Source organism: Macaca thibetana, chromosome 16 (assembly GCF_024542745.1).
Source record: "Macaca thibetana thibetana isolate TM-01 chromosome 16, ASM2454274v1, whole genome shotgun sequence".
Lineage (NCBI taxonomy): Eukaryota > Metazoa > Chordata > Mammalia > Primates > Cercopithecidae > Macaca > Macaca thibetana.
This window is the reverse complement of record NC_065593.1, coordinates 63,563,714-63,588,088: the sequence shown is the minus strand read 5'-3', so window position 1 is coordinate 63,588,088 and position 24,375 is coordinate 63,563,714. Positions and strand designations below refer to the sequence as shown.

Genomic DNA, 24,375 nt, shown 5'->3' with positions numbered 1-24,375 from the left:
ACCTGTAATCTGAGCACTTTCAGAGGCTGAGGCAGGAGGATCACTTGAGCCCAGGAGTTTGAGACCAGCCTGGGCAACCTGGTGAGAACTCATCTCCACAAAAAATTTAAAAACAGCCAGGCGTGGTGGCATGTGCTTCTAGTCCCAGCTACTCGGGAGGCTGAGCTGGGAGGATCACTTAAACCCAGGAAGTCGAGGCTGCAGTGACCTGTGATTGTGCCACTGCACTCCAGCCTGGACAAGAGTGAGAGACTCTGTTTCAAAGAAAAAAAAAAAAAAAAAAAAGATAGAAAAAGAGACAGGGTGTGGTGGCTCACACTTGTAATCCCAGCACTTTGGGAGGCCGAGGTGGGTGGATCACCTGAGGTCAGGAGTTCAAGACCAGCCTGGCCAACATGGTGAAACCCCATCTCTACTGAAAATACAAAACATTCGCCGGGTGTGGTGGTGGATGCCTGTAATCCCAGCTACTCGGAAGACTGAGGCAAAATAATCGTTTGAACCCAGGAGGTGGAGGTTGCAGTGAGCCGAGATCACACCACTGCACTCCAGCCTGGGTGACAGAGCAAGACTCCACTAAAAAAAAAAAAAAAAAAAAAAAAAAAAAAAAAAAAGAGAACATACTGGAGCGAGGGCAGTGGGCTGGGAGACAACTGGCTGGGGGTGCCAGTCCTGAGTGAGGGAATGCCTCGTGAGGAAGGCCCACACAGGGAGAAGGGGAATCTGGCCAGGTATACGGAGAGTTGAGGTGCCCATAGCATGTTTGAGGGGCGCCTGAGAGGCTTCTGGGTAATGAAGGAGGGTTCTAGGAGACTCGTCTTGGAAAAGGAACCATACCTCATGAGCAAAGCTCCGAGAACAGGATTCCTGCCCTGAAGCTGCAGTGCCCAAACATGTTAGCCTCAGAGTCTGTGAGTCCCATGCGTAAGGCTGTGGGCCTCCCAGCTCGGTGGGTTAGAAAGGCTCCCCAAGACCGGGTCTCCTTCCTTCTTTGTTGCCCCTCCCTGACTCAGCTCAAAGGTGTAAGGAACCAGGTCACCAGGTGAGTGACTGACCAGTGTCCAGCAGCACCTGGGACCCTGGCCTTCCTCTCCTGCAGCTGAGAATCTCCAGCCTCCAGCCTCACCCTGCGAGCTGGGTGCAGGGCAGCCACCCTGACCTCCCGGGGCCCCTGCTCCCCTCAGAGCTCCTGTCCCTCCTCTCTGCTCCCCTTGCTCCCGAGTGCCCTTCCAAGTTACTCCAGACCTGCTCCTCCGCACTTCCGCCCCTTATACCCTGTAGTTCCGCACACTAGCCAGAGCCCCCCACACCCTCCTGTTCACCCTGACGCAGCCCCACTCCCTGCCCATCCTCTTCCTCTTCCTTCTCCAGGAAAGGGGCCAGCGCTCATCCTTTCTGCCTCCTCTGAGACCCTCTTCCTCCTGCTCCCACCAGGAGCTCTCTCAGCACTGCCAACCCCTCGGGGGCACCCGTACCCCTTCTTTCCTTCAAATGCCCTCAGGCCTCCCATCTCTAAGTTCTCCTTGAGTCTGCCCTCACCCCTGTCCGCACCCTCTCCTTCCTTTCTCCCCATTTGGAGCTGGAGTTTGCTGCCTGCTCTCACTTTCCCCGCACCCCACCAACTGCACTAAGGAAATGGCCCCGTGGGAGGCTGCCGGGACCTCCAGGGCCAATGCTGGCTTCCGCTGCCCCCACTCAGGCTGCCCTGCGGCACTCAGCACTGTGGGTGCTCCCTTCAGGGCGGCGGGGAACAGGTGTGTGAGTGCAGGGGCTCCCCCTGCCACAGTTCCCAGGCGTCCTCCCCACTCCCTCTCGGCTTTGCCTCCTCCTCCCTGGTCCCCTGGTTTCCTAGTGGTGGTCCTTGCCACTCCCCTTCCTCTGTTCTCACTTCCACATGAGAGGCCCCCAAATCCACAGGGTCAACAGTCTGTCCCCTCGCTCAATTCCAGAACCGGGCACCTTGGGGCTTTCCTCAGAGTTCTCCCTGGGCCAGAATGCCTTCTACCTCTGCACGCCCTTGGGTCAAACCACTGCCTCCAGAGGCCTCAGGAGCGTTCCCAGCCCAGGGACTGGAGAACCCCTGGGTGTTGACTCTCTGGCTTCTCGGCTGCTTTTCTATCTTGTGTTGATCTGCCAGCCAGCACACTTATTCATTCACTTATTCAAAAAATACTTAACACGTTGGGGGCTGTGATGCTTCGAAGGTAGGAATGAGCAAGACAGGTCATCTTCCCACAGGGGTCTGCAGACCTGTGGGCTTAGGAGGTAGGGTCTGTATCCCAGCCTGCCCCTCCTTGCCCCCTGCCCAACTCTTGGACACAGTTCACTCAAAGGAAACTGAAGGCACTCTGTTGCTCAGTGGGGATGGGGACAGGGCTTGGTGCCCAAGGTTAGGCAGGAAGAGCGGCAGGGCAGCTGGTGGGGGTGCGGGGCTGCAGAGGGAGCCTGTGGCTGGCTGGGCAAGGGGAGAGCTGTGGGCAGCTGCCCCGCCTCAGCTTAATTCCCTGGGCAAACAGCAGCATTGGGAGGGCTGCCCACCTCAATCCCGCTGCGGCTCTGACTTCAAAGGGGTCTGGGGGCTGTGGGTGGGGTGGGCTTCGTGGAGGTGTGCACACCTCTCCAGTTCCTGGAACTCCTGCTTTCCTGGGAGCGCGGGTCCTGGGGCTCAGACCTCTCTGTCCTCAGAACAAGGTGGTGCGGCCCAAGGGCAGGTGAGGGGCTGGTGGGAGTCAGTTCAGGACTGTGCTGGAAGGCTATCAGGGGCCAGTAGGGAGACCCTCAGCCCTGACAGCCCCCTCCGTTATGGTACCCCCACCTCTCCTTGCCCTGCAGTTCAGGCTGGCTGGCTTCTGAGGGACAATGTCCTTCCAGTTGGCCCCTGCCAACTTCTGACGCAGACAGGGAAGGTTCAAGCCCCAGCACGCCCGGTAGCTCTGACCTGCCCACCTGGGAGCCACAGAGTGGAGCAGACACAGGTGCCCCGGGAAGAAGGCAGCCCCTGAGGGCCTCCTGCGCTTCACTTGCTCCTCAGCTCACACCAGTCAGTGAGGCTTTGGATGGGGGGGCTCACAAAGCCCCCTCCCCTGCTCGAGGTGCACCCCCCGCCGCCCGCCGTCTTGTCACCTGTGTTTTCCTTCTCATCAAACAAGAAAGTGTCAGCAGGACCCAGGCTCCTCCCCCACCCCATTGTTAACAAGGCTGGCTTGGCGGCCCCTCCCCACATCCCCACCCCCGACAGGCCCAGGCCTGCCCCAAGGGACCAGCCCACTGCCCCCTGCCGGGAGCGCACCTACACCTATTTACCTTTGGACTTCAGCCCAGGAGGGAGGTGCACCTGACCCTCCACCGCCCCGCCTTCCTTCCTGCCCTCCAGCTCACCCTCTTCCAGCAAGTCTGGGTCCTGGGGCAGGGGAGGAGGTGGAGAGCCATTCCTGACTCCTGCCCCAGATGGAGCTCAGCTCTGCAGGGGGCCTGAAGAGTTCGTCCCAGCGGAGCATAAAGTGCGGAGTTGAGGGGGATCCCTGGGGACCTTCCAGACCTGAGAGTCACTGGGCCCCGGGTGGCCTGTCCTATGGAACAGGATGTGCCCTGGGGAGGGAAGGGGAGCCGTGCAAGGTCTGAGCTCCTGGCCTTTCCTCCCACATCCTGGCCCTCCCCACCCTCTCCATCACATTCCTAGCGGGGGGTTACAGTGGGAAGACAGAATGGGGAAGAGGCAGGAAATTCTGGGACAGAAGGGTGGCTCTGTGCTTTGGGAATGGGCTTCCCCCAACACTTAAAGTGAGGTGGGGATGGGCGCGATGGCTCACTCCTGAAATCCCAGCACTTTGGGAGCCCGAGGCGGGCGGATCACTTGAGGATCCAGCCTGGCCAACATGGTGAAACCCCGTCTCTACTAAAAATACAAAATTATCCAGGCATGGTGGTGCATGCCTGTTATCCCAGCTACTCAGAAGGCTGAGGCAGGAGAATCGCTTGAACCTGGGAGGTAGAGGTTGCAGTAAGCCGAGTTTGTGCCACTGCACTCCAGCCTGAGTGACAAAGCAAGACTCTGTCTCAAAACAAAGCAAAACAAAAAGAGGTGGTTCAGGCGGGGGCTGTCACATGCAGCAGGGGCTGGTTACCCCAAAAGTGGAGGTTGCAGGTTAGAATGAAAAGAGATGAGGAACCTGCCCAGGGAACTTGAGTTATGAGCTCAAAGCCACACAGCTCCAAAGAGATAGGACAGTGAATGAACAGTGATCTCGGATTGGGATGCTGGCACAGGGAGGAGCGTGATGGGGCAATCTGCAGAGTTTGAATGGGGTCTGTGGATTAGATGAGATTATCAGGCCAATGTTAATTTCCTGATTTTTTTTTTTTTTTTTTTTTTTTTTTTGAGACATGGTGTTACTCTGCCACCCATGCAGGAATGCAGTTGTGCAATCACAGCTCACTGAAGCCTTGACCTCGTGGGCTCAGCTCAGGCAATTCTCCTGCCTCAGCCTCCTGTGTAGAGAGTAGCTGGGACCACAGATGCACACCTCCATGCCTGGCTGATTTTAAAAATTATCTGGAGAGGCTGGGTGCGGTGACTCACGCCTGTAATCCCAGCACTTTGGGAGGCTGAGGCGGGCAGATCACGAAGTCAGGAGATCAAGACCATCCTGGCTAACATGGTGAAACCCCATCTTTACTAAAAATCCAAAAAATTAGCCGGGCGTGGTGGCGGGCGCCTGTAGTCCCAGCTACTCGGGAGGCTGAGGCAGGAGAATGGCAGTGGGATTTTTCAGGAGCCTCCAGGTGACTGTCAAGCTGGGGCAAACCTTGATCTGCTTCTCAGGCCTGGTGCTCCCCCAGTAGGAGGTCCTGCTTGCCCCAGACATTGCCCCTCTTCCCCCCAGCACAGGCCTGGGGCACACAGCTACACGCCCCGCCTCAGTCCAAAGCAGGAGGCTGATCCTGTGGGGAAAAGGCTGGAGCCCACCTTGTTCCCCAATGCTGAGGTCCATGAAGAGGAAGCGGGTGGACAGTGGGGAGAAGGAGGGGGAGTCGCTTGTGGGGTGAAGAGAATTGAGGCAGCCCTCAGCCTGCCTTCCAGGACCCTGCAGGCTGCGTGCCCTCCTGCAGTATTTAGAATAATTAGCAAGTGAAAGCAGCCAGTTAGCAGGGGAATGCCAGGTTGGCCTAGAGCCAACCTCGAGGATGGAGAAAGAAAGGGGCTTTGGGAGAAAGGGGTCCGTGGAGGCTGGACAGGAATGCTTGGGACGTTGCCTGTTTGTGCCCCTGTGTGTGTGCGCCCGTGTGCGAGCTCGTGTGCAAGGAAGTGGCTCTCTGGAGGTGTCGTGCACCCGTGAGGGTGTATATGTGGCGAGGACTGAGTTGGGAGGTGGCTCCCAGGTAAAGCAAGGGGAAGGGGATTGAAAGGTGCTGGCTGTCACCCAGACACAAATTTCCCGTGCCTCAGTTTCCCCATCAGAACTCTGGTAGTCTGGATCCTGCCACTGTAGGTGAGAGGGGCGGGTCTGAGCTCACTCCTTTCCCTGGTGGCTTTCCTCCTCCCCAAACCTGTGTTGGGCCAGGTTGTGTGGGAAGTGAGGGCCCTGGGGCTGGGTCCCTCCAGGAGAGGACCAAGTGAGGGAGGTGCTGGAGACCAGCCCAGGCCGGGGATGGCCGACTGGGGCAGGCCGGCCCGGGCAAGCCCTCGCAGCGGGGGACAGCAGGGGCCGAGCCCAGGACACACTTAGCCTTTGAGTTCCCCGGGTCTGGGGGCGGGGGCCACTCCTCCTCCCTTTGTCTCCTGATCCCCCAGGGCTGTGGGCCTCAGTCTCCCCATTGCACGGATGGAGCCACCGAGGCCTAGGCTCCAGGGGACATCCGAGAGCCACCTCTCAGTCCCTTTCTCCCTGGGGATGCTGAGGTCATGGGGAGTTCGTCAGTGTTCTTTGCAGGCCCTAAGTGCCCCCGCATCTTCCTCTCAGTCATCCCTCACTCCAGCAAAGAGAGGCGCTGCCCCTCCCAAACACTGAGCCCTCACCTGTTCCCAAAGAAAGTTTGGAGAGGAGCCATATTTAGATTTTTAAAAATTTTATTTTTAAAAACTTTTCATTGTAAATAACTTCCATGAAAAAGGTTAAATTGCCCCAAGGGGCAGGAGGGTGGATGTGGGACGCAGCCCAGGGGATCCAGGTGGAGCAAGGCATGCCCCACGTCCCCGAGGAATGCAGGCAGGGGCATGGGGTTACCCCTTCTTGGTCCCAGTAGTTCCAGCAAGCTCAGTGGCCCTCCCAGTTAAGCCTCAGCTACAGCTACACTCACTACATTAGTCTGTCTGTCCTGCCCTCTACAGCTTGGATGCCCCGGCCCCCAAACCGCCAAATCCGAACTTCCTGCTGCTCTCAGCTTCAAGTTGGGCTTAAAGATTAGGGGCCAGGCAAAGATCCCAGAGGCCTTACAGAGGATCTCCTTGCCCAACCCTGTGCCCCCACCTCATTTTGATGTCCTCTCTCTGCCCCCTCCCCCAGTCCATATTCTGCTCAGCTCTGCCCCATCCACTGCCTGCCCCCGGCCCCAGGGAGGCTCTGCCGGGAGAAGCCTCCAGGGGGTTAATTTGCTGTCATCTAATTAGCATTTGTGGTACCGGGGGATTCTCTCTGGATAGAGACCTGGGGAAGCAGGGGGGAAGCGGAGGTGCTCTGGGAGGGCCCGGTTCTGTTCCTCCCCAGCCTGACCCGGGCCCCTCCAGGCCTAGGCTCTCACGGCGAAGGGCCCTTTAGCTGGTTTCTGGGGCTGGGAAGACGCGGAGCAATGAAACACTGTGTGTACAAGGGGGGCTGGGGAGAGGAGGCAGCGATTCTGGTCCTGGGCCCTCGTTCTCAGCCTCCTGGGCTTGAATCTGATGGCAGCTGGGGCTGGTGGCCATGTGGCCTTGTGGGGCCAGCCTTGGAGCCCTGGCCCAGCCCCTGCCTGGGTGGTGGGGTGTCTGTGGACCTGTGTTGGGGGGTAGTTCTAGGCCCTGACTTGGGCACTGTCCAGAGGTGGGGCAGGGCCTGGCCTCTTACAAGAAGGCCCCCACGCTGGCCCAGTCCTGCAGGTCAGAGGCCAGGGTGGCGTCCCCGGCCTCAAAGAGGGGCTCCGGGGGCAGGCAGCCACTGCCGCTCTCGTCCCAGGGGTGCTGCAGGAAGGATGTGGCCAGGAAGGTCTCGTCGAAGTCCAGGCTGTCAGCAGCCTGCTCCACCGAAGGCCCCCAGGTGGCGGGGCAGTCGATGTGGCGACCGTGGATGGTGAGGTCCACGTCCACGTGTGAGGCGGGGCTCAGAGGTGGGCTCAGCTCCAGGGCCTCCAGCGCACCCAGCTCCCCGCCCAGAGTGCCGGTGTCGAAGATGGCCTCCCAGTCAAAGTTGCCTTTGAGGGGTTCCAGCTCACCCTGCTCCTCCGGGGTGGGCAGCAGGGTGCTGGGGGGCCGCGGGACCTTGGCTACCCGCTTGGGCAGCGGCTGTTTGCGCTTATGCCCCAGCCTGCCCTCGCCTGCACCCCAGCCTGCCTCCCCGGTGGCCTCCTCGAACTCCCGCAGTAGCTGCTGGGCCTCGGTGTTCACCGTCAGCAGCCCGGCCCGGGGGACAGCGCTGGGCTCCTGCGCAGCCTGGCGGGCAAAGGCTGGGTGGATGTGGACAGGGGGCAGCCGCCGCTTCTTGAAAGCCCCGCTCAGCAGCCGCTCGGCGTACTGGGGGTCGATGCGCCAGAAGCCGCCCTTGCCTGGTTCGTCCTTCTCCCGAGGCACTTTGATGAAGCACTTGTTCAGAGACAGATTGTGGCGGATTGAATTCTGGGTGCAGGGAGAGAGTGAGAGAGAGAGGAACCGCTGGGTCAGTGGGGATGGGGAGACGAAGTGGCACCTGGTGCTCCTGCACGCCCCCCATCTTTTCTCTGGCAGGGGAGAGGAGGTGGGGACAGACACGCTGCTCTGCCCAGGCGGCTGCGGCTCTGGGACACCAGCCACAGGGCACTGGAAGCCCGGAGTGCTGTCGGGGGCTTTTGTTCCCTGTTGCCGGGATATCTGCCTGCTCAGTCATCCGAGCTCTGAGCTGCAGGGTGGCTCTCGGTGCCACCCCCGTCGCCTACCCTCCCTCCCTCACCCTGCCGCTCACAGCCTCTGGCCAAAGCCCTTGGCTCCCCCAGGGCCTGGACCACCATCTCCCTTTGCCTGGGCCTGGCTGGCCCTCTGTGTGAGTGAGTGGGTCCAGGGAGGGGGCTGGGCAGCCGAGGATGGAGAGGTGGGGGAGAGAGAGAGCGAGTGAGCGAGTGAGCAGGGATGAGGAGTGGGGGATCTGATGACTTTTCTTGTTTGTTGAGCCGGCTGCTGGCCTGGGCCTTCACCCCCCACGGCCCCCTCCCCCCACTCCAGGCTCAGTTGATTATTACCCAGCCAAGAGCTAAGAGCATAGCACTCATTCCTTGGGCCTGTTTCCCAAAGCCAAGCTGCACAGGCTTAGGGTAGGGTGGGGCTGAGGGTCTCTGCTTTTTCGGTGCAGCTACAAATGACACTGCTCTAGGGTCAGGGGCATTGGAAATGGCTTGGGACTGTGGTCCTGTGGCCTGCCTGCTTTGGGTGCTTCAGGGAAGAGTCTGGATGTCCTTGGAGGGGCTCTGCCTCCAGCTAGCCCTTGATGGTGATGGCTAAAGACTCTTAGGGCACTGTCTACCCAGCCTCAAATCCACCATCCTCCTGCCTTGTCTATTCTTAGGTGCTTAATCGTGTCCAAAGATTGTTGGGGGACAGGGGTCCTGAGCTGGCACGGCAGGGCAGATGGGTGGATAGTGCCCCGCAGCAAGGCTGGGATGTTTACATGGTGGCCTGGGCCCCTTGGCTGCTCAGTGCCTGGTTCCGGAGACGTGGAACATGATGCCAGTGTGGTAGGCAGAGCCCCTGTGGAAGGCACCTGGCTCAGGTAATTGTCCCCCCAGGGAGGTTGGCTGAGAGCGGGGGTTGGAGGCAGGAAACTGAGCAGAGGTTGAGGTGGGGGGCTGGGACAGCAGCTTTAGGAAGGCCCCTTACTCCGTTCACCGTCCACTGGGACATATGCTACAGCACCCCTTCCATTTCACCCTCCCCAAGCCAACTGCAAAAGGGCAGGACGTAGAGCCTGGCAGGCAGGCCACGTTCCAGTTTCCGTTTCTGACTCCCCGCCCGACAAACCATCCCGGGGCAGGGCAGTGTCTAGGAATTCCAGGACTTGGGACAAGAATGTGCCTTCAGTTCATCGCTCTCCCCAAGGAGGCTCTGTCCACGCAGAGTCTAGCCGTGGTCTTTGGTCTGGGCCTGCTGGATGAATGGCAGGTGCTTGCCCCTTGAATCTCAGCCTCTGCACCCCTAATGCCCTCCACCTCTAGACATTCTCCCTTCTCTCTCTCTCTGGAAGTCAAAGGAGGGGCAGTTGCAAGAACTGGGCTCCTTTGCAGTGCTCCCTTCTGGCCGCACCGAGCCTACTTGGCCTGAAGATCTGGGATATGAATCCAGTGCGGTGTGGGGAGCGAGGAGGGAATGGGGAGGGAGCCGCCGCCGCCCGTGCCTACTCTACCTGCCAGGTGGGATCTGCGTGGCGGAAGTAGCAGAAGTTGTCCGTGATCCACTTGTAGATGGCCGACAGGGTGATCTTGGTGGCCTTGCTGGCCTGCATGGCCATGCAGATGAGCGTGGCATACGAGTAGGGAGGCTTCACGTGCGGGTTGGTGGCGTAGTCCACGTCGTCGGGGGGCGGGGCCTGCAGCCCCGGGGGCGCGCTCCGCGACGTGCACGACGACGTGGGCTTGCCCGGCGTGTGTGGCTGCCCCAGGCAGGCGGGGTCGGCCGCCAGGGGGGACCCGGGCGCCGCCGAACCTGGCACCTGGTGGTAGCCGTGGGTGTCGGTGCCCCCCGGGGGCAGGGCGGGGGCCTTGGCGTTGAGAATGGAGAATTCCTGCAGCCACTGCAGGCTGGTCAGGCTGTCATCCAGGGCGTCGGGCTCCTCCAGGCCGCCCTCCGGCCCGGCCTCCTCCGCCGGCCCAGCTCCCGAGAGGCGCAGCCAGCTCTCCGCCATGTCTGCGGGGACTCTCCGAGGGGGCGGTCAGCATCCACGGGCTGAGCCGGGGATGGCCCGCCGCGCTCTCTTGCCCGCTGAGTCCCGCAGCTCCGGTTACACGGCCTCCCGGACGCGCGCTTCCATCTCGCGACCCCGGGGGCGCCTCCTCCGAATAAGTATGTGGTGCCTGCGAGGACCACGGCGGGAACTGAGCACTACCCCACCCCCGAGGGGACAGTGTATGTACGGGGACGCCTCTTCTAACATCATCCCCGCAGCTGGGGAGGATCTTTTAATGCCGAGGTCTGAGAAACAGAAGCAAGGCCCTGGGGTCCCACCCCACCAGATCCGCCTCCCTCTTCCTTTCCTCTTTGAGGTTTTATTAGCCAAATAAAGGAAGAGGGTAGGGGCATCCGAGGCTATCCTTTTCTCCCGAAGAGCAGGAAATCAGGACCCCCTTCCTCCCCGCAACAAATGGAAATGGGGCGAGAAGTCTGGGAGGGCAGTACGACGGGGCGGGGGCGGAGCAGGTCCTTTGATCCTTGAAAAGGAATATTATGATAGGGGATCATCGGGAAGGAAGAGGACGGAACAGTTATGCGGGGCAGGAGGCGAGTCTCCCCCAGACTTCTCCGATGTCAGTCCCTGGTCCCACCACTTCCGTCAAGGACGAATGAGAGCGGGCTGGTACCGTCGCCCACCCTCCCCCTGTCCTGCAGTCCCCCTGCCCCGTCCCTTACCTGGCTCAGAGCGCAGCCGGGGCCAGAGGAAGGTTCTGGAAGAAGTTCCTCCCACCCCCTGCGGCTCTCTGCCCCCAGCTCGGGGGCCCTGCCAGCGACTCTTGCCGCCCCCCCGCCCGACGGCGCTTCTCTGAGCTACCGCGGCCCCGGGACCGGCATTAAGTAGCCGCTCCAAAGGCTTCTCCCGCTGCCATGGCGACGCTCCGCCCCCATAAACAGCTTCCGCCGCTGCTATTGGTCAGTACGTCTCCAAGGAGACCGCGGGCACTTGCCACTCTCTCTGGCGGCAACTCTCTTCGAACTCCCTCCTTCTGCCGCCCTCTCCCGCGCCACCCAACCCCCTACCCGCCGCTACGTCCCGGCTCGGCTCATTCCCGCCCGAGGGCCCCGCGCTGGGGTCGGAAAAGCGCGCGGCCCGCGGCACCGGGAACCGCTATGGATCCGTTCGTCCTGGGGAACTACGACTCTCGCCCCCACCCCCTTTCTGTCCCGGTCGCTCTGAGGCGTCGACTGCTCCTGGGACGGAGCCTGCGGTTGGGGGGCTAAGGCTGGGAGCGGACTCAGGCTCGGGAACCATATCCTTGAGATTTTCTTTCCTCTCCGCTACGAGTGGCGCTTTCTCAAGTTTCCGCAGCCTTTCCCTCTCCCCTGACTCTTAGGGTCTTTCTCTGGTGCCCCAGGCAGGTCTGATTTTCCGATGCCACCTGCCGCTTACATCCACAGAGGCGGCAGACACACCCAGGAGGCAGGGTAATCCAGTGTGTCCCAGTAAGCAGCTCTTTCCCCACCCGTATCGTCGAGGTTCCAGGAAGCTGACATTCCAGAGGCTTCCGCAGAAGCGCACTCACTCCTTTTGGAGAGAGCTGATGAAGCAGAGCCCGTGGGTAAAACTCTGCAGTCACGGACTTGTCAAATTCTCCTAGCGGGGTCATTTGCCCAATTAATTTCACCAACCTTTAAGTGACAGGGATTAAGAGTACAGGGACTCTGGGGACTGTGGCCTCCCTCCTGTCACCAGCTTTCCTGCTCTTTAATTATTGAGGAGCTGCAGGGTTGGACGTTCTCCGGTTTAAGGCGGCTGCAGAGGCAGTGGTGGGGGCTGGGTTGCTTACCTAGCCTCTGCCCAGGAGCTGGAGAGCTGGGGTCGGGAAGCCTGGTGCTCAGGCCATGAAGAAAGCCCCGCAATGGCCCATCACTCCCCCGCCAACGTGCCTTTCCCTAGCCCTTGCCTCTCCCACTCCTCCAACTCCAGATCCTCTTGAGTAAAAATATTAAAGAGTGCTGGAGAAAGACAAACTTTCACAGATAAGCTCACTTTGCAGTTAGCTCTCCTTCCCTTGTAAACAGTTTTATTCATTTTTAAGAATCATGCAGCAATCCATAAATATTGCATTCTTGATGTCCCCACTGTAGTGTGCCACAAGTGTACTCCAGGGAGAGGGGTACACAGATGGCACAAGCAGTATACACATGCACACACCAGGTGTGCAGACCAAAGCAAAGTGAGTGACCAGCGTGCCAACTCCAGGTGGGCAGGATCCTAACTCTCCAGGTGAGACGGCTTAGAGTGTGGGGGGTCTATGCCTAGGAGATGCCTCAGCGGGGGTAGAAACTCTGGTGGGATGGAACTGGGCAGAAGGAAAAAAGGGCTCTGTGAGGAAGCTGGGATCACACTACCTGAAGGCAATAAAGAGAGTACAGGCCTAGTGCAGCAGGAAGGAGCCCTGGGTCTCCATAGTTACGCTGTGCCCTGTGGGAGAAGCCAGGCCCACCTCTTCTCTTTGGGTGAACTGTTGACGTGACTATGTGACTGTCTCCAGATGAAGGACTGGGGCAAAAGAGTTGGCCACTGACCTGTCCTCATCAGGCTGACTGAGGACCAACTCCTTGGATGAAGTATTTCTGTGGGCCACAGAGCTAAATGACAGCCAAGAGAAGGCAGGGGGACAGAGGAAGAGGAGAAATAGTTACTGAGAAACAAGTAAAGGACATTTCTAACCTAGGTATGCCTTGGACATGGGGCTGAGGCCTTGAGGAATCTTTCTGTGCTTCTCCCTAGGAGAGGACTGAGCACCTGCTGAGGAAGGACACGGATCCTCCAGGAAGGGGGTCCTGGCCACTGCGGTTACTGTTTACCTCAATCTCCTTCATCTCAGCTCCTTCCTCCCTCCTCCCAGGTAACACCACACTGTGAATACTACCTGCAGGGGACAGGACAGGAGGTGGTCTGTGTGCCACCACCCCAGGGTAAGGGAAGCTCCCTGTCACCTGCTGCTTCTGGGCTCATATTTCAGGGAAATCAGGAAGTGGGGTTATTGCTCAGCTTATGCATCTCAACTATGAAAGGGGCGGGAAGAATGTAGGGGGAAGGAAAGGACATTAGGTGAGGCCTGAAATGGTAAAGTCTACTGCAGTATTTCAGAGAGGGTGGAGGACGCGCTCCACTCTATCAGGGCAGGATGTAAGCCACAATCACTAGGCAGTGAGACTGTCACTGCACTCCTGGCCTCTGCAGCCACACAGGAGCAAAGGACCCCCTGGGCGCCAGGCTCTTTTTGAGGCTATCTGCCTTGGAAACACCTTGACATTTTTTTTTTTTTTTAAGACAGTTTCGATCTTTTTGATCTTGTTACCCAGGCTGGAGTGTAGTGGCGCAATCTCGGCTCACCGCAACCTCTGCCTCCTGAGTTCAAACGATTCTCCTGCCTCAGCCTCCCAAGTATTTGGGATTACGAGGCATGTGCCACCACGCCTGGCTAATTTTGTATTTTTAGTAGAGAAGGGGTCTCTCCACGTTGTTCAGGCTGGTCTCAAACTCCTGACCTTAGGTGATCCGCCCGCCTTGGCCTCCCAAAGTGCTGGGATTACAGGCATGAACCACCATGCCTTGCCAAAAAGCTCTTTTAGGGCAACAATTCCAAACCCTAAGACAAGTCCACCACAATGGGCATAGCCTATAAGGCTCTCCCACATCTCAATCTCACAAATAATAGTTGTTTCTAGCTTTGCTTTCCAAATAATCTCATGCCCTACTAAACCACCACCTTTTCCAAAGGCCAGTAGACAACACATGGAAGAGCCACAGGGAATCCACTGATGACATGCACCCTGAGGAAGGCAGAGCAGCCACCACCTCACAGTCCAGCTGTGCTGTTTTAGCTCTTGTATTTGTGACCTCACACTGGACTGGGGTGAGGAGTGCACACGAACAGAACACTATTTCTGAACTGCCAGTCAGCATGTGACTGGCTCCGTCTCCCTCTTCAGTGATTAGGCTCAGTAGCTCTGGAAGGCAAGGGAGGAACACATGGAGGATGGGGAGAGCCCTTGAGGTGAAGGCCCTGAGCCCTGATTCCAACCTCTGCTCCCAGCGCACTGCTGCTGGTCACATGCTGCTGCCTGAACTTAGTTCAAGGCTCTCCACCACTTCCTTTGGGGACCTGGGCACCAAACTAAGAATCACTGGTTCACATTTCTCTCAACCATTAACAAAAGGGGGTAGAGATGGGGGCAACAGGGACAAGAATGCCACCTCCCGGGTGAGTGAAGATGAAATATATGACCACTCCTCACCCAGTGCTTGGCACACAGAGGTGGTCAACACGTTTCTTGAAATGTCACCTTAGGATGGAGTCCCAGGCCTCCCTGAATGCACCTGATCAGGAGAAATGCTCCTTAAGGGAACGGGGGATTCTCAGATTCAAGGGCTTCTTCTTAAGCAGACAGGCACGTGAGGCCCAGGAGACTGGCTCTGCTACCAGAAGGAAGGATTTTTTCTTTCAACCAACCTTTTGGTTGCTACCATTTCTTGTCCTTGAGAAAGGTGCTCCTAGTGCTTGTGAAGGGAAATGCCATATCCGTGCAGTATTGCTCTCCCTTTTCACCGGAGCCATCCTCCAGCCCTACCCCAAACTGCAGGTTTCCAATTGGTTATGATGTGCCAGAGACCAGGAAATGCCAGAGGGATGTTTGTAACAAAGCTGCCAAAACTCTAAGCCTTCTTGTCCTACCCCCTAAGGAGAAAAAAGATGTGTAAGAAATTAGCCCATGGACCCCAGCTCCACCTGAACATCAAGATACCGTGGGGGCATTCCAGAGTCCCTGCAAAGGGTCTCGTGAGCTGCAGTTCATTGAGTGGCTTTAGGTCACGGGGAGAAAGGAGAGCTCCAGTTCCCTCTGAGAGGTGAAGGATTGTGGTTACAGGTTGTAACAGCTGTCACAGGAGGGTGAAAAGTCTCCAGCATCTTGCTGAGGATGCCCAGGAGGCAGCAGCTGAGTGAGGATGGATGGAATGCAGGGGCAGGAGAGGAGCCCAAGTGCAGAGGCTGGGGCTCAGACAGCCAAGGGGCCCCACACACAGGGCCTCGTCTCAGAGTCCTCCAGGCTGCTGGATGACAAGCGCCGGCGCTGGGCATTCCGACTGACGGCATTGTCATCAGCCTGCCAGGCACCTGGGGAACAGAAAATGAACATTACAGGAGCCAGACCTTTGGCCAGATCCAGATGGTGTCTCTAGCAGGGCAGCCCAGGAGTCAGCACGGAAGGAACAGGATGCGTGTCACCTGAGACTCCGATGAGGGTGCGAGCCACAGCACTCGTGCGTGAGAACAGAGAGAAGCAGGTGCTGACAGGTGCAGAGGCTGCTCCTGCCCCCTGGGCTAGGTACAGTCACTGCCACTGTGGCTCCCAGACAGGGAGGGACATGAAAGATGTTCCTTGTTTTGTGAACTTACCCTGGGATCCACTTTCGTATTTTAATTACTTGGTTTTAAAGTTTGCCTCTATGTTACGATAGACAGGAAAAGGAAATTGGGCCTCGCTGAGCTATTTTCATCAGGGCAGGAAGAGGTGGGGGGAAGTGAGAAGACTGTTCGTTCTGGCCCGAAGTGTTAATGTTTTCTGTGGGGGCCCCGGGGGGCAGGAAAGGACTGGCCACCCAGCAGGGTTTCTGGGATAGAAGGCTGCCCGGAGGGAGGACAGTGTGAGGCTCCAGCCCCCATCACCTGCCGTTTTCCTCTCCTCCTGCACCTACGCAGCTGTTGAGGTTTGCTACTAGCTGGTGCCATCAGCCCAGCAGACACCAGCCTGAGAGCCTCGGGGTCCCACAGATACCACCACTGAACGCATCCTCTCCCCAAATCTGCTGTTGTCCCCACGTGAGGAGCGCCAGTGCCCATCTGGAAACCCATTCTTGGTGCTTCTCTTTCGTGTTCTGGATCCAATCCCCCACAACCTCCTGTGGGCTCACTTCCTAGCGGTGTTGTGACTCCATCTGTAGTCACACTAACCTGGGCTCCACTCCCAGTTTACAATGGTGTGATCCAGGGCACATCAATTTACTGTGGGCCTTGGTTTTCTCATCCATCAGATGGGAGATGAGTACTGACCTCACAGGCTTGCTGTGAGGACTAGACGAGAGAATGCGAGTGTTGGTGAGTGACTCCTAGAACAGCCTGTGCTCAGGCTCTTCCAGGCCATCTCGCCTCTCCCCTGAGAGTCCTCTTCATCTCCCGCCCACAGATGACTTCACTCCCTCCAGTGCCCTCCCTCCGGTGAGGCTAGAGCGCTCGCTCCCCCTCCTTGGGCCTTGGCTGCCTCCACTCTCAGGGCCCCCTGGCTCCCTGGGGTAGGGAAGGCATGTTGTCCTCCGGACCCTGTGGGCCTCCCAAGCATGTCTCCCAGTGCCCTCCCCTCACAAGGCACCTCTGGCAGGGTAAGGCACAGTGTGCTCCTAAGTGCTCCCTGCAGCCTGAACTACTGCTCCACGCATGCCTCACATGGTGGAAAACGCTAGGTCCCGGAGCTCCTCCATGGGACGAAGCTCCTCCTGGGCAGGGGCTGTGACTTCTTCACTGTTGCAGTCCAGAGCCCGGCACAACACCTGACCCACAGGAGGACCTGTTCAGTGGACGAGGCCGACCAACTGTAGAGTGTGGCCGTGAGGCTGAGAGAGGCCACTCACAAGTGTCCAGGGTCAGCCTCAGGCCAGTCCAGGACATGAAACTCTTTAATGGCACGTGGAGTCAGCAGGTATAAATGGCTTACTTCCATCAATGCCTGGGTGTGCTGATCCACCTCGGACTCCAGTAACAGTCTCTGGTGCTTGACCCCAGGGCAACGGTGAGAACAGGAGAGCCTTGGATCTCTCTCACATCCAAACTGAATTTGGGATCTTTACTCCCTGGGGGTGGGTACTGGAGCCTGGGACATGAGTCAAGCTGTTTTTTTCACCTCTAATGGTGGCACTATGTGTCTAAGTGTGGCAGGATGAATGTAAGGCAATATTAATATTGCCTTTAAAGTGAGGAACCCAAAATAAAATGAGCTGTTTGTTCATTCATATAATTTGGTAGATCTCATACCTATTCCTCAATGTTTATGGGGCAGGACTCCGGAGCTGCGGCTGTTCAGTAGGAAAGACCAAAAGCAAATGGTAAACAAGAGAGAAGACACACATGCATGCACAAATAAAAACAGCAGCAGCACCACCACCACCGCCACCACCAGCAAGCCACGGAACGCTGGGCCTGAGAGGCTGCCCAGAGAGCCGTCCTGACTCTGAATTCACAGGAGTCCTCGCTACAAACTCCACCCTTCTATTCTATAGAAGTCTTAGCCAGGGCAGAACATCGGTTACTTGTGGAAGACTCAAGACTCAGATCTGAAGTCTGCTCTCCTGGCCTCTTGGTAAGCTCTGTGGTGAGGGAGATTCGGCAGCAAGTGGGGGGGCCCTTCCCCTGGCAAGGACCCTGAGGGGCCCACGGCAAGGCCCTGCTGCTGCTCTCTCCTTAGCCTCGTTCCCACGGTGAGCCTGGCTGCGGAAAGTCAGTGTAGGTGCTGAGGGGCCTTCCAGAGCAGGTGCCGCCATTTTATCTGGCCTGGAGGCCCCTCCAGCCAAAAAATGGAGCGTAGAGATTTAAAATCCTTAGAGGGATATGGGTAACAGTGCTTTCCATTCACGTCTCATTTTTTGGGATATCAAAAATGGGAGTATAAAGAGACCTCTAGAGGTAGATTTTGGGAGTACATTTAGGAAAATTTCACAAGCCCCTTTCCTGCCTCTTATTAAATGTAAGGACTGTAATAGTTCAACTGTCTTTGTAGGGTTGCTCTCCAGGGGAAGGAGGAACTTAGTTTGAATTTTTCCTTAGTGCCCATAAAGTGCAAGTAGCATCTTAGTCTTGGGTTTTGAGGCCTCTCAAAAAGAGGAGATAATTCAATTTCAGGTCTCCACAAACCTTTTTAGATTTCACTGGATATGCTCATTCCAGTGGAATGCAGTCATTTAAAAATTATATTTGTATTCCCACTAAAAAGACCCAAATTATCTTTGCCTTTGTTTTTTGTTTTTTTTGTTTTTTTCCTCAAGATGGAGTCTCACTCCATCTCAGCCTCCCAGGCTGGAGTGCAGTGGTGTGATCTTGACTCACTGCAACCTCCGGTTCCCAGGCTCAGTCGATCCTCCCGCCTCAGCCTCTTGAGTAGCTGGGACCTGGCTAATTTTTGTATTTTCTGTAGAGATGGGGTTTCACTGCATTGCCCAGGCTGGTCTCCAGCTCCTGGGCTCAAGTGATCACTCGCCTCGGCCTCTCAAAGTGCTGGGATTACAGGCGTGAGCCACTGCGCCCGGCCTATCTTTGCCTTTTTCCATCACTGACTACCCCAGGGCCTTCATAGAACTGTCACTTGCCATGATGACTATCCTGCCACCTGTGTAACAGTCCACCAAACTCCTTGGAGCCACATCTGCTTAGCATGGTCTCACAATTCTAGTCTTACTACCACCTGCCACACCCGTCAACTGAGATCTCCTTCCTTTATTCCTTTCAGAAGCAATCTCAGAACACACCACTCCCCAAAATCCACCCTTGGTCTTGGGGCTCAGGAAAACCCAGAAGTTTCTTAGGGGGAGCGGGGCTGGAATGACAAAAGTGCCTCTAAGCCCCTCACCAGTGTGACCAGAGTGGTGAGGATAGGAACCAACAAGGTTCTCAGTTCTTGCCACCAGCCAGGTCTCCTGGCAGAGCCTGTGAGCATGGCGCAGGGCACAGGGAGAGCATGGGAGGCACCCTGGGTTCCATTTCCCACTGGCCCTCTGTGAAGGGAGTGGCACCCGCTTGAAGAGGGAAACAGACTCAAGCAGAGACCAGGCGCATGTGCAGCTGTCCTGTTGGGGAGAGAGCTGGCTGCAGGAACAGTGATGAGCTAAGACAGCCAGTGGTATCTCAGCCCTAAGATAGAAAACTGAACTTATAGCTGAGTGTGAAGAGGTTTATTTACTCCATGAGACCTACCAAAGTGGATATTCCTGTCTGTAACCTAGCAGACACTTCCAGAGAGTTCTCCAGCAAATCTGCTACCAGTGGAACCAGAGACACATTTTGCCTAGAGAGATGTGCTTTTCCCTCTCAAGTAAAAAGGGAACCAGAGGTTTTGAGACATCACTTTCACCCAGCTACTGACCGAGGATGCCAATTAAAAACAAATCATGGCCAGGCACAGTGGCTCACACCTGTAATCTCAGCACTTTGGGAGGCCAAGGTGGGCGGATCACCTGAGGTCAGGAGTTCGAGACCACCCTGACCAACATGGTGAAACCCCATCTCTACTAAAAATACAAAAATTAGCTGGGCATGGTGGCAGGCGCCTGTAGTCCCAGCTACTCAGGAGGCTGAGGCAGGCGAATCACTTGAACCTAGGAGGCGGAGGTTGCAGTGAGCCGAGATCGTGCCACTGCACTCCAGGCTGGGTGACAGAGCGAGACTCTGTCTCAATAAAAATAAAAAACAAAAACAAAAAAACTCAAATCCTTTCCACTGTCCTTGCCACAGAAGCATTCCCATTTTTATTGAACAGAAATTAATATAGTCTCACACATTTTTTTTCTTGGAAAATCTTAGTATATTGAATACAGGCCCCCATCTTGAGGCCTCTGGTGAGGATATAATGGGACATTTACAGTGCCTATACCTGAGGCCCTCTCCCAAGAGCCATCATAGGCATGTGATTTCATGTCTGGCACAAAGTGTGAGCACATCATAATCTCTAAATAGCCGGCTCCACAAGTCACCCTAAGGAACCCCAGGGCTTCTCTCTTCCTCCCAGTCCTCACTCTCCTGTGATCCCATGGAGTAACTATCAACAAGCAGGTCAGCTGGGGGGAGTCAGGAAGAGGAGGAATAAGCTCAGTTTCCACTAGCACTATTGGCTAAAACAACTCCCAGCAGCTCCCTCTGCCAAAAAAATAGGGGTGGGTAAGGGAGCCCCTTGAGGGAGGCAAGAACCTAAATTTATCTCCTAAAGCCAAGTAAGGGGGTGACCAGGGTAGAGCTGCCTCAGACACAGGGCACGGTTAAGGCAGAGACATCATCTTGACGGAGGATGCCAATTAAAACCAAATCCTTTCCACAGCCCTTGCCACAGAAGCATTCCCATTTTTGTAAAACAGAAATACAGTCTCACAAATATTTTTTTCTCAGAAGATCTTAGTACCCTGAATACAGGCCCTTGCCAATCAGGAATGGGAGCCTTGCTCACAACCCCAAGCGAGCGCCTCCCAGGTGTGTGCGTGCCCAGCAAGCTTGGACAGGGCAAAGCATTGGCAGGGAGGACAGTACTGGCACGGAGTGAACAGGAACTTTCATACCAAGTCTAGAGAACATACATGAGTTTAGAAAATAAACAAACCAGACAGACAGATTTACATTTGCCAAAATGATGTGGAACACAAATGGACAGATGGAAGCCAGGCCAGGAGTGGGAAGGCAGGGAGTGAAGCAGCCCCTGGGCCCCAGCAGCCCCAGTCCAGGCCTAACTGGCAGGAGTCTGGCCCCGTGGTCGGCGCTCCCTCCTCCACGCTCAGGCAGGAAGCGGGTCTTCCCTGGGCCTGTGCAGGAGAAGCAGGGGAACCGATACTGCCTCTTTTGGTCTCACTGAAGATGAAGAGGCCTGGGCAGTGCCTTTAGAACAAACTAAATAGAAAATGACTCAAGAAAGCCCTTTGAAGGGCTGGAGAAAGTGTCTCTAGGGAATTCCAGCTTCCCCTGCCACAAGCTTGTGTGGGGCCAGAGCGTGCTTGGACTGTGTCTTGCACAGGCTGATGGAGAGTGGCAACCACAGAGGTCGTGTGGCTCCAACGCCTCCAGCCACGTCGCTGAGCAAGTAAAGCACTGGACCCGTGATGTGGCTGTTCTGAAGCTGAAGTGAGTCTTCGTTCGGGGAATGTTTAAGAGGATTCAAACAACACGGTGTGAAGGACAATCTCTGTCGTGAAACCCGGAGGGGACATCTGACTGAGTCCACTTGGGCAAGATGTGGATTTTAGAAAAGCAGTTTTTAGAGCCCTTGAATGGGCACATTAACTAAAAAGGCGCTCGGTGCTCAACGTGTGATTAACCTGATCCTGTGTAAGACATTAGCTAGATTCAGTTTAGCATCATAAGGAGGAATAAGGGGCACAGTGACAACCTGATCACCTGTGAAGTTACAGCTCCAGGGAGCATAAAGGAGCCCTAACTTGACCTCTCCACTGGGATCCAAATCCAGTGGTATGTACAATGCAACTGGTAACCCAAAGCTCATGGATCACAGAGCCATGCCCTAGCCTCTAAAATGCTGACTTTCACATCCCTCTCCGATCCTAGCTGAAACACTTTTCTTCTGAGGAGCTACGGCTTCACTTTTAAGGGGTTCAGGCAATCCTTCCAAGACCTTCGTAGAGAGGTGGTGTCTGTCTGCTCAAACTTCCTGTTGATGAAAACAAGACCAGGCCACCTGACATGGCACCTGCAAGGCCGTGATGTGGGGTGGAGAGTGGTTAGGCCAAATCATAAGTTTTGCTTCTTTCTTCCTATCCTAATATTCTCACTCAGAGCAAGGCTGGCTCATTGCAAAAAGCTCAAGGACTCTCCCAGGCCTTCTTACTTCCTTTCAGCAACTGGTCTCCAGCACTAGCACACCCCAGGCCTTCTTGGCAGGAACTGCAGGGCAGGAGATGGGTGTACCAGGGTGAGAGCAGGGGTAAGAGCACAGGGATCGTCCCCCACCAAGTTCATGTTCAGCAGACTGCCACTCACCAGGTAAGCAGACCTCAGAGCACAGCTTATTGTCCAGTGCTTTCACGCTTGCGATGTCAAAGTCATTGTTATTGTCACACTCCATACCTAGAAATGCGCATGTCCTCTGGCCTGTAATGGAGTTAATGCAGTTAGAGAGGTGCTGGCTATGTTTTTCTCTGCATTGCTGTCCTTAAAATAAAAATCTTAAGGATGGAGACCAAAAAAAATCAAATAATGTGTTAAAAAAGACAATAATTTAGTGGGTAAAGAGTGGACAAGAAAGGAATCACATTGTGTGGCATGTCTGTATTCTCACGCTATCCTGCTGTTTCCCTAGAGCCCTTTCCGTCTGCTGTTCCCTAACAAGTCAGATCACTGAGGAGGGCTGTGGGACACAGGCTCAACAGAGAACACTAGAGCGAGCAGAGCTGGGCAGAGGCCAGGCTGGTGAGGCTGCAACCAGCCGGCAGAAGCTAGGGAGGGCCAGTGGGGAGGTCATCCTGCTCATGCCTGCGTCTGCCTTGGGTGCGAGCTGGGTGTGTTTATGACCACATGGCTCTGCAAAATAAGTACATGAAACAACAACTAAAGGTCTTAGGGTCCATAATTTTGCATATCAAATCAGAATGACTACATTCACAAAATTATGATTTCCTTTCTTACGAGACCTCAGTTGTTATTTTCAGTGTGTTTTAAGTGGCTAACCAGAAATCTACGGACATGTAAGAAAGGAAGGGAAAAGTTTTAAAAGGTGTCTTTTTTTAAAATCAAGCTCCCCTCTTTTTTTCTCAGTGAAAACAGAGAGAATAAAACAAATCTATTCCACGGGCTAGAGAATGTCAGGTGAAACCACCTGGCCACACTGTACTTCTTAGAAGCAAATATTCTATGGGAGAAATAATCACAAGGGGTAACGCTAGAGCCTCAAGCACTGAAGTCATCAACTGAGTTGGTGACACTCCAAACCCCCTTGGGCTGGGGTGCAAGAGCTGACGGAGGCAGCCTTGGTGGCCACCTTCTCCTTCAAGCTCCTTGGCCAGGCGGGACCTGTCATGTCCACATGCGCACCTCCAACACTTCCCAAGCGATGGCCAGCACTAAAGCAGAAGCAATAGGATGACATCTGCTGGCGCTTCTGCATCCAGGCCGGGCATATGTGTGCTCTGGAGGCGCCCCTAAGGGAGGTGCCTCAGAGCAGCAGGAGGAAGAGTCTGGCTCCTGGAACACGTGGTGTTCGCTGCTTGGGGGAGACTTTCCTGCCCACCTTCTTCCTCCTATGTCCTTGCTCTGTGGGCCATTCCTTCTCTTCTAGCCTTCCTGGAAACAACATTCTTCCAACTGAAGATATAACTGAGGCCTGAATTATGGTAAAGGAAGATCATTACAATAGCCTTTAAAATACTTGCCTAAGCTGAGCTCCTGAAGAAACTTGGACCTGTTTCCTTGACCACGCCTTTAATATGTCTGCTGGCTCCTGAGAGTCCTCTTTTACAGTAATGTCGACCATTTTCCTAACTAAAGCAAGACCTGACCAGCTGCCAAATAGTCCTCCTCCTCCCCACAGTGGAAGAAATGGCTACTGCTGTTCAACACTGAGACTGCCAGAAGAGCTCTATGGGGCTCCACTGAAAACCTGCAGCAGGGAGGCTGATGATGGGAACTGCTTAGAGAGCTTCCGAATCTACTTGAGGTAAATATGGACCTGTATGTATCTCCTGCAGCACCCGCACCTGACATCCATGGCTCTGAGACCCAGAAAGAGCTGAGGAGGTCATAGAGGTCATCAATGCCCTGCTTGCTTTGATGTACCACTAAGACGACGACCTTTCCCTTAACAGTCCCACACAACTGAGCAGTGCCACCAAGTCATACCGGTACCCTTTTCTTTACCCCTTAAAGAAGACCCAGGAAAGAAATATAACTAAAGGAAGTAAAGGACCAGATCTTTTACCATCTTCCTGCGTGGGTGATCCATCCTCTTCCTCCATAACATCATTTCCCTAGGACAGAAGGAAGGTCCTGTGAGTCTATAAAGCAGCAAAATGAGTAAACTGATTGGCTGAAGACAGAACTAATCATCCTAATGGTATCTAACTCCAGGGCCTACGTTAACAGCATATACTTCCATCTGTGTTTAATATGCCTGAGAGGCTGAGTAGAGGCAGATTTTGCTTGGTGAGGCACCGTCTGCCTATAGAGATTAGATCCGAGCCACATTACCCATGTATGCTCAGAATGGTCTGTCAGGAACACCCTTGTTAATAGTTTAGCTGATACTGTTTCTCTGTGTGTGTGTGTGTGTGTGTGTGTGTGTGTGTGTTTTTTTGAGACAGAGTTTCGCTCTTGTTGCCCAGGCTAGAGTGCAATGGCATGATCTCGGCTCACCACAACCTCCACCTCCCAGGTGCAAGTGATTCTCCTGCCTCAGCCTCCCTAGTAGCTGGGATTACAGGCATGTGCCACCACGCCTGGCAAACTGATACCATTTCTCTAAGGTAGAAGTAAAAGTTACTAAATGAAAGAGCAAACTGTGAGATCATA

At 55.6% G+C, this 24,375-nt stretch overlaps 3 protein-coding genes across 11 annotated transcripts in view; 1 reads left to right on the top strand and 2 right to left on the bottom strand.

The window, feature by feature from the left end:
- UBALD2 (UBA like domain containing 2) overlaps positions 1-24,375 on the top strand; it is a 468,792-nt gene that overhangs the window by 324,357 nt on the left and 120,060 nt on the right. The gene's annotated exons all lie outside the window — the stretch shown is intronic.
- Positions 6,050-10,983, bottom strand: FOXJ1 (forkhead box J1). 2 transcript variants are annotated; one of them, XM_050764365.1, is made up of 3 exons: positions 10,778-10,983; positions 9,558-10,224; positions 6,050-7,804 (listed from the first exon to the last, which is right to left on the bottom strand). In XM_050764365.1, exons 2-3 carry the CDS (start codon positions 10,053-10,055, stop codon positions 7,037-7,039), a joined length of 1,266 nt encoding a protein of 421 aa, XP_050620322.1. In that variant the 5' UTR covers positions 10,056-10,224; positions 10,778-10,983; the 3' UTR covers positions 6,050-7,036. The 2 variants fall into 2 exon arrangements, with proteins under 2 accessions (XP_050620322.1, XP_050620323.1); XM_050764366.1 differs by lacking the exon at positions 10,778-10,983 and having other exon boundaries at positions 9,558-10,752.
- Positions 14,889-24,375, bottom strand: part of RNF157 (ring finger protein 157) — a 98,486-nt gene continuing 88,999 nt past the window's right edge. For 5 of the 7 annotated variants that reach the window (XM_050764251.1, XM_050764253.1, XM_050764252.1 and 2 more), the window contains 3 exons: positions 23,786-23,834; positions 21,853-21,963; positions 14,889-15,228 (listed from right to left, as the gene is read on the bottom strand). In XM_050764251.1, coding sequence (XP_050620208.1) covers positions 15,110-15,228; positions 21,853-21,963; positions 23,786-23,834 — 279 coding nt within the window. In that variant the 3' untranslated portion in view covers positions 14,889-15,109. Of the gene's footprint in view, positions 15,229-17,139; positions 17,181-21,852; positions 21,964-21,996; positions 23,192-23,785; positions 23,835-24,375 lie in introns of those variants that run through there. The other 2 variants (XM_050764255.1, XM_050764257.1) reach the window with 2 other exon arrangements.

What these genes read in the sequence shown, in the direction of transcription:
- FOXJ1 (XM_050764365.1), bottom strand. Translation starts at nt 10,055, where the DNA reads ATGGCGGAGAGCTGGCTGCGCCTCTCGGGAGCTGGGCCGGCGGAGGAG. An exon ending in ACGCAGATCCCACCTGGCAG is followed by an intron (nt 7,805 to 9,557) that starts GTAGAGTAGGCA and finishes CCCTGCACCCAG; the next exon opens with AATTCAATCCGCCACAATCT.